Raw genomic sequence first — 9,079 nt, forward strand, 5'->3', positions numbered from 1 at the left:
GAGGAGTTAAGAAGAGAGCTTAAGATAAAATTGTTTATTAACGAAATGCTCAAGCTATCGTGAAAATTCAAGCTATTCCCTGGGAGAAAACCAGGCAGTCTTCAGCCCAGGTTTTTCTTGGGGCCACATTCCCATGGACTTGTCACACCTGTGTTCTCCACCCAAGTTCGATGCGAGGGTTGGTTTGATCTGGGTCAGTGGAGCAGTTCCCCTCCCTCCTGTACCTGGGGGTGGGACAGCCTCAGGTGCTCCCAGTCTCATTGCGTGGGAGATCTGATTAGTCCAAGTGTCCTACCTCTCAAATATTTTCATGACAATTTTAAAGATAATGGGGTGCTCTTGGAATCTATGGAGACAGTTTTTCGGATGCAATGTCACCATGAGAATGAAAACCTCAAATCATGTCTGGCTTGGATGACTCTGTTGGGGTGATGTTATCCCATGACAAGGACCCATCTAAGGCCATGGAACACTGAAAAATTAGTAACTTCCAACACAAGGACAGATGCCAAGACTCCCAATGGTGGAAGAGGCTGACATCATACAAGTAATTATCCACCCAGTGTCTATTTCAACTTAAAATATGTTGTCAAAAATGAAGAGTTTTACCTTTTTAAATTCAGCAATGCCCAAGGTATTCCAGAGGGAGTATGAAATGCAGGTAGCAATTTTACCCCAAGTTCCACTGCTTTCTCTCGAAATATCTGAAAAGTTAAACAGTCAAGTAAGCTACGGGTGTAAGCAAAACAAAATGTACTATACTGCTATCTCTCATCTAGCACTTTTCTACTTTAAAATTTTCTATATATGAAAAAAATTAAAATTTTCTGAAATTAAAAGAATTCCCAAATAAATATAATTATCTAGGAAAGCTAGAATGGTCCAAGGGCCACGTGTGCTGTAGGACATTTATTCCAATTTTGCTTGCACATTAGAATCACATGGGGAGTTTTAAATAATACGGATGTCTGGGTTGCACTCCTGAGATTCTGGTTTGGAGCTTCCAGATCAGAATAGTTTAAAGCATCACAGGTGATGTCAGATGATTCCAATGTGCAAGCCAGGAGGAGAACCACTGTTATTGGTGGATAAGTCGTGGACTAAAAATCAGGATATCTGGTCCTTTTCTCTCCTCACTTATTTATGAGATCACAGTGAAAGAAGACCAGGGGGATGGAGGTAGTAAAGGTTAAAGGGGACCCAATATATGGTGACGGAAGGTGATCTGACTTTGAGTGGTGGGAACACAATGCAATATACAGATGATGTATCATAGAAATGTATATTTGAAACCTATGTGATCTTATTAATCAATGTCACTCCAATAAAATTAATAAAAAATAAAAATAACACCCACAAAAATAAAGTTATAAAAAGACATATTATTGTAAGTAATCGATATGTCTGTCCTCTTAGCCCTTGACAGTTTGAATTTCCTCTATTGGTAAGTGTAAGTGATTTGAAAGATACAAAGTTAAATTAGGTACACATTCTACCCAGGATTTGGTAAAGAAGATAATAGATGCACAATACATATCTAGAACACAGATACATGGGAGCTGGAGATAAAATTGTCTAGGAGTTCAGAAGGCTGTGTGGTGGAGAGGCACTTCCATGAGGGTTGTACGCAGCATGTACACGAGGCTAATAATGCCAGAGACTGGGGTGAGGATGGGAAGTGGAGGGGGCATCCCTGAAGGCACTGGTCTAAACACAGGCAGAGGTGAGTGGGGACCTGCAGGAGAACTGGAACAGGCCAGTCAAGGGGAATGCTGCTAAATAAGGTCAGGCACACATAGCTGTGTTGGCCTAAACTATGGAAGGTCATAAACGAAAGGCTAGGAATTTTATTCTGTTAAAATGGAAAAATATTGACAGTTTTTGAGCAGCCAATTCACTGGAGAAAATCATGCTTTAGGAAGATTAACTGGTTGACATCCATTCGTAGTTCTGGTCCAAAGAAAAGCACAGAGTTAATTTAGTCGTTGGAGGAAGCACTGCTCCAGCTGTGGCAGCAAGCAGGTGCCTTCCCCCTTCTCCTGGTCACATGGTGTGCCTGAGCATGGGAGGCTGGGAACTACACACTTTCCTTTTGCCTCTTTTTTTCAAACAAGGGAGATGCGAGAAAGGCTGGGGGAGCCCTGAAAAGCATGGAGAATAGAAGCAAGTCCTCTCCCAGCCAATGGGAAAGCATGAATGAAAGCACTGTCAAAGCAGCCAGTATGGCCCGGCCGGCATGGCTCAGTGGTTGAGCATCGGCCTATGAACCAGGAGGTCACGGTTAGATTCCCGGTCAGGGCATATGCCTGATTGGCAGGCTCAGTCCCCAGCCAGGGAGGGGGTAGGGGCGGGGGTTGGGGGGTGCAGGAGGCAGCCAATCAGTGATTCTCTCTCATCATTGATGTTTCTATCTCTCTCTCCCTCTCCCTTCCTCTCTGAAATCAATAAAAATATATATTTAAGCAAATAATAATAAAGCAGTCAGTGTGGCTTCTCCAGAGAGTGGGTTCCAGTCCACAGCGCCTGCTCCAAGACCTGAGTCTCATCACAGAAACCTGGGCACGTGAGCTCCCACACTGAAGACTACCCCGTAACACCAATGTTGGCTCTATTTCTGAGACCCTACTCTTTTGGAATCCCACTCTCATTTAGTAATAAAAATTAAGAAAGTAGTGTTTAATGTAAAACTCTGACTGACAATCGATTTAGATAAACTAATATTCCTGGAGTCCAGGCATTTGAAGTATATAGAAATAGCTAAAAAAATAGAGGTACCATGTTTCCCCTCCACAAATTATTACAACTCTTTAAAGTAGACAATTTCCTGTTCCAACAACTAACAATGCATGGAAAGAGAGGAGAGAAAAAAAAAGACCAAAGGGTATATTCTTCCTCCTTTCTCTGCCTTACCCTAGAGCAGTGGTTCTCAACCTTCCTAATGCCACAACCCTTTAATACAGTTCCTCATGTTGTGGTGACCCCCAACCATAAAATTATTTTTGTTGCTACTTCATAACTGTAATTTTGCTACTGTTATGAATCATAATGTAGATATCTGATATGCAGGATGTATTTTCATTGTTACAAATTGAACATAATTAAAGCATAGTAATTAATCACAAAAACAATATGTAATTATATATGTGTTTTCCGATGGTCTTAGGCGACCCCTGTGAAAGGGTCGTTCGACCCCCAAAGGGGTCGCGACCCACAGGTTAAGAACCGCTGCCCTAGAGAATTCCAAGTTCTCTTCTGCTGTATGGGATCACCCAATTATTGCCCAGCCATCTCTTGACTTTCTAGTTTCAACCCAATTTCTTAAAACTGTAAATTGACTCTTTTTCAAGAAACTTGTAAGAGATACAAGTCAAACTATGCAGTTAAAACACCATCGTTAATAGTGTCGGAAACTATCTATCGTCTTCACTAGCAGAGAAGAGTAGAGACCCCCAAAAGCTAGTGACCTTTGAAGCCCTAGCAAAGGTCGGAGCTGTGCACCACCCAGTTAATCTAGATAATGGTAGCTGAAGCATCATCCCCACCTTAGTTCACTTAATTCCTTAGATACTCATTTAAATCCTTGTTGATTATTATTGATTAGATATTCTGCCTATTTCTGGAAATTGTCTGCTGATGAACTAATCTGTGTGTTATTGAAATCTCCTTACTTAAGGGCTACCCCAGATCAATAAAAGGTTGGAGCAGCCTGAGCATCAGTGGAAGTCCTTCTGGACTTGCCCGCCTGGTCCCCCAATATTTCCAAATTATCTCGTGTCATTTTTCTCTCATCTGTGTGCGGCTCCTCTTTCAGATCCCGAACCCTAATCCACGCAGGACGTGGAGGGAAACACACCCGACAAATAGTATAATCTTATGGCAGGTGAGTTAAGGGTTCAGGCTTTAAAAACATTCTTCAAATTGGATAATCTTGGACAAATTGCTTAATCTCCCTGTACCTAAATTTCCTCATTTTAAAATGGGAATAACAATAGCATTTACTATTTTAAAGGTTGTGGAAAGAAATGAACACATTATTACATTTAAAGATCTTAGAATACATAGCAACTACTCTAAAAGGCTAGTTGTAGTTTTCATAGTGATGATAATAACAGTATTTCCCCAAGAACTTTCCTTATTTAACTACTTGAAATTTTTTCTGGTCTTGGCCTTTACCCAACTGCTGTTTTCGTACCTTCTACTCAAGTTCTGTGAGTGTGTGCTCCCTCCCCCAATACACACAGTCTTAATCACAAGCATTCATTCTCAAGAACTAAGCACTCAGTTCTTATCACCTGCTGGAATTCCTAAATTCAACTTCCCAGTTTAGCTTTAGTTCTGTACTTCTATTTGTGTGCTCACATCACAGTTTGGGTGTCTTGTTGTCTCCTGACACTTAACATGTCCAAGATGAAATCAATCATTTAATGTCCCAGGCAAACTTCCCCAGTTCCATCACTGACATGGACACTGAGTCCCTGGGGCTTGAGAGCACAGGCATTTTGACTTTAGATTTATTGCTCTTCAGTCCCTGAAATGTCTCATATATAGCTCATTCCCCTTCCATGATATGAGCATAATCCATATTTTCATCGCTGGGTACAATGAAATGGCATGATGGAAAAGAAGGTCCTCCAATCAAGTCTACCACTTTCTCTTTTTAGTATCCAATGTTCTTGTTCAAGAAACCATACTGATTCCCTCTGTTGTCTAAAATATCAGGTCAAAACTGATCTACTGACCTTACAATGACCTCCATCAATCTATTATCTTCTGTTCTCTCAAAGACCAGTCTGACTCTAGCTTGAATCTCATGGTCTCAAGCACTCATTCAAGTTCAGTCCATTCTATTATCTGTTTTTTAATGTTCCCCAGCTTTATCTTTACTGAGATATAATTGACATATAACATTGTGTACAATATGATTTGATATGTATAGAAATGATTACCACAATAAGGTTATTTAACACCTCCATCTTTGTTTTTATTGGTGATGCCACCTTACCAACTTTAGTATATTTATTTACACAATTCTCTCATCCTGAAACTCCCTTTTCTGCCTCCTTCTGGCCCATACAAATTCACCTATTATTCAAGGCCAAGGCCAAGATCTTTTCCTTCTGTGAACACCTACAATGCAGCTTTTGATTTTAGAAAGCAAGATATATTCCTTCCTTCTTTTATTCCCAAGTAATTTTCTTTCTAAAAGTAGAGAAAAAATCCTCAGTTCCTTCGTCGTTGCCTATTACACATATCCACCTCAGACTAGGTCATTTTGTTTTTAAATGTATTGATATCACAGTTTTTCTGTGAGTAGCATGGGGGAAGTTATTTATATTCTCAGTTAACAGGAAACAATGGCACTTCCTGTCTCAAGGTTTTTGTCTTTACTGGTTCCTTTGGCTGCAATGCTCTTTCTCTCCACTTTCCTGTTTTGTTCTTAACTTCAGTGATCCCTTTAAATAGTCCCTTTTTAAGAGAGGTCTTTTTCAATAACTCCCCATAAAGTTGGCCATTTTCACTTATTATTTATCATATCATCTTTTTAATTTCCATTTCATATGGAAGCCTCCAAAGCACGGACTTCGCCTTATTTGGTAGTGGTGGTGGTGTGTGTAGCATCTAGCAAAGTGACAGGTGCTCAATAATAAATGTTCATTTAATAAACAGACATACCTGGGGCACTATAATGAGAAACCACTGATATTCCAGTGTTTGCAAATCGCTCCATCCCATTCCACTGGTTTCAACTACCTGCAAATAATTATGTCACGTATTCCGGAGTCTTGGGCACAATTATAAAAGAGTTTTGGATTCTAACATTAAACTACTGATGCTTTTAATGACATTATATGTGAGCCAGAATCAGTTCCAATTCTTCATGTTTGATTTACCTTCTCCTGAGATATGAAGAGAGGTTACTTGGAGGAGGAATCTAGATTCTCAAAGAGAACATCTTTCTAGCTAACATGCCAGAAGGTAATAAAATTCCAAACTAGCTTATCAAGTTAATATTATTAAAAGAATAAAGGAGAAATGTCACAAATCATTCTAAAGGGCAGTTAAATTTTAACTAGCACATCTTGGATAATGTGCTGGAAAGCAAACGATCACAAGAAGTACACTAAATGGTACTTCAGCACTCCTTCAAAGGGGCAGGCATGATGGACAGAGGGCGGAGCCCGGGCCAGCATGTGCTGCCAGGACCGGCTCTCCCATGGCTTCGATGGGAGGCCGGCACCAGTCACTTAACTTTTCTGGTTCTCAGTTTCCCCAGTAACATGGAGAGCAGGGCTCATAATCTCTACTTTTGATTTAACACTGAAAAAAACCTAGTATTCAGAAGTCATAAAGCTAGTACTGAAATGAGACTGGCAAAAGAGCAAAATTATGCTCATGTTTTATGAAGATAAGTGCTAACTTGCCACCGGATTCTTCATCAGTCTTGATTTCCAGGGTTTGTTGGTACTTATTTTTGGTGAAGAGGATTTTACAAAGTTAGAAGAACAAGATGAAAAATGACGGTAAATAAAATGTAATCCATGTTGACAATAGGTATTTTCTATTTTTTAAAAAATGACCATTAAAATTAAATAGGGTATTTGTGCAATTCACCAATCAGTTTGAGATGGGCAAATATCTTATGATTCAACAAGAATCTTCAGAAAAATTCTGCATAAGGGAGATTCTGATTTCACTCACAGTAAAAATAAAAACTAATATATGCTAAAAGAAGGGTGGTAAAATATTATAAAACAGCTTATAAAATAATCTTTAAAGCATGCAACTCACAAATAGGTTTAGATAAAAACATTTATGGTCTAAAGTCAAGAATTTCAAAATAACTACACCCAAACTGTATCTTTCAATTACACTTAAGTAAGATCATCACAGTCTTTGATCAATGTTTAAAAAACTTCAGATTTTAGAATCTGTCAAATAAAAACATTTATCTTTTTACTCTACCCTTACAAATAGGATTGGACAAGGCCGTAAAACAAGATGTATGGCTTTCCTTGCTTTGCTAGTTTGCAGATCCCCGAAGAACTGTACAATATATTTACATGCCAGAGCCAAGAGTTTAGAAAGAAGAAGTGAAGAAGAACAGACAGTGCTGGAAAGAACCAGTTTCAGTTCAGGCATGCTTCGGTTTAAATGCACAATCAATATGAAAACCTGTCTTCAAATGCGCTCGCTGAAAACTTCACTGTTAAAAGATCAAACACCGATTTTCCCCATTAATAAAAGCAGACTTTACCTATTACTCATTTTTGCTACAAAAAGCTTTCAGTGAACAATGCCAGAGAAATGATAAATATCTGGCTGAACAATAACAGAAATAACCCATATATTGTTAGCTGAGTCGATCAACACACATAATATGAACCAAATTTAATCCTTCAACAAACTTATTGAGCTACTCTGGCTTTTTTGGTTTAGAGTGGAACCTCTAAAGGTTAAATATTCAAGTAAAGACATATAAAGTAATTAATACAGCAGAAATTTACAGCTCGAAGAGCCAGCCAAGGTCAACTATTCCCATAATCTTGATATGTAGTTGAGGAAACTAAGGTTCAGAGAGGCCCTCTTCTAGTTCAGTGCTTTGATAGGGGATGGTGTATGATGGCAGCTACAGCCAAGTAGTGCTGGATTCATGCCACCTCAGATACCTCTACCTCTTTTGATGTAGAGGGACTCCCCCTGTGAGTCCCTTGTATGGGTATGTGTGCACATCTTCACTTTGCTGCCTACTTTTAATCTTTGCATTTTCGCTCTAATTAATTAAAATCCCAAACTGAAATTTAAAAAAAATACTTTTGTTTTATTTCTCAAATTGCATTATGAACTTCATTTTTTTCAAGTTTATAGGTTTTAATTAGATGAACACTTTTGTCAATTGTTTTGTTTTTTTCCCCCTGTGATTCAGTACAATTCATTCTTTAGCTTTTAGGCAATTAGATGAAGAGAGTGTCCTTCACTTTCCTAAAAAATTAAAGCACTAAGATCTCCTCAACTTGTTTATTCAAAACATGAAGAATATGCATACTAACCTGCTAGTAACCTTGGGTCAAAACTTAAGAGGAAACAATATAATTGTACCTTTGACTTGAGTTTCTAATGTATGAAAGCACAAAGCTTAAAAGCAAGAAAAACACTTCTTATATTTTATAAATCTAGATGCAAAATGCACTAGTGAATAGGCATTTTATTTATTTATTTTTAAAATACATTTTTATTGATTTCAGAGAGGAAGGGAGAGGGAGAGAATAGAAAATATCAATGATGAGAGAGAATCATTGATTGGCTGCCTCCTGCACGCCCCCTACTGGAGATTGAGCCCACAACCTGGGCATGTGCCCTTGACTGGAATCAAACCCGGGACCCTTCAGTCTGCAGGCCAATGCTCTGTCCACTGAGCCAAACAGGCTAGGGCGTGAATAGGTATTTTAGACTTAACTATCTTTATCCTATCTAATAAAGAGGTAATATGCAAATTGACCATCACTCCAACACACAACATGGCCGCCCCAATGTGGTCGAAGATGGCTGCCCCAATGTGGACACAAGATGCCGGGAAGGGCCGGCAGTTGTGGGCGATCAGGTTAACAGGGGAGGGCAATTGGGAGGGGCCCAGACCTGCAAGGGAGGGCAGTTAGGGGGGGGGCCCAGGCCTGCAGGGGAGGGCAGTTGGGGGGGACCCAGGCCTGTAGGAGAGGACAGCTGTGGGGGACCCAGGCCTGCAGGGGAGGGCAGTTGGGGGTGACCAGGCCTGCAGGGGAGGATAGTTGGGGGCAACCAGGCCTGCAGGAGACGGCAGTTAGGGATGACTGGGCCGGCAGGGGAGGGCAGTTAGCGGCAACCAGGCCTGCAGGGGAGGGCAGTTGGGAGCGTCCAGGCCTGCAGGGGAAGGCAGTTGTGGGGGACCAGGTCTGCAGGGGAGGGCAGTTGTGGGGGACCAGGCCTGCAAAGGAGGGCAGTTGGGAGGGACAAGGCCTGCAGGGGAGGGCACTTGGGGGCAACCAGGCCTGCAGGGGAGGGCAGTTGGGGGCAACCAGTCCTGCAGGGGAGGGCAGTTAGGGGG

General features: G+C 40.6%; 1 protein-coding gene across 1 annotated transcript in view; it reads right to left on the reverse strand.

The window, feature by feature from the left end:
- The window catches only part of MAN1A1 (mannosidase alpha class 1A member 1), a 154,283-nt gene that overhangs the window by 57,224 nt on the left and 87,980 nt on the right, over window positions 1–9,079 (reverse strand). The window contains 1 exon segment of the mRNA XM_006089251.3: window positions 610–704. Within this exon segment, the coding sequence (XP_006089313.1) occupies window positions 610–704 (95 nt within the window).

The sequence above is a fragment of the Myotis lucifugus genome, unplaced genomic scaffold (assembly GCF_000147115.1).
Source record: "Myotis lucifugus unplaced genomic scaffold, Myoluc2.0 scaffold_57, whole genome shotgun sequence".
NCBI lineage: Eukaryota > Metazoa > Chordata > Mammalia > Chiroptera > Vespertilionidae > Myotis > Myotis lucifugus.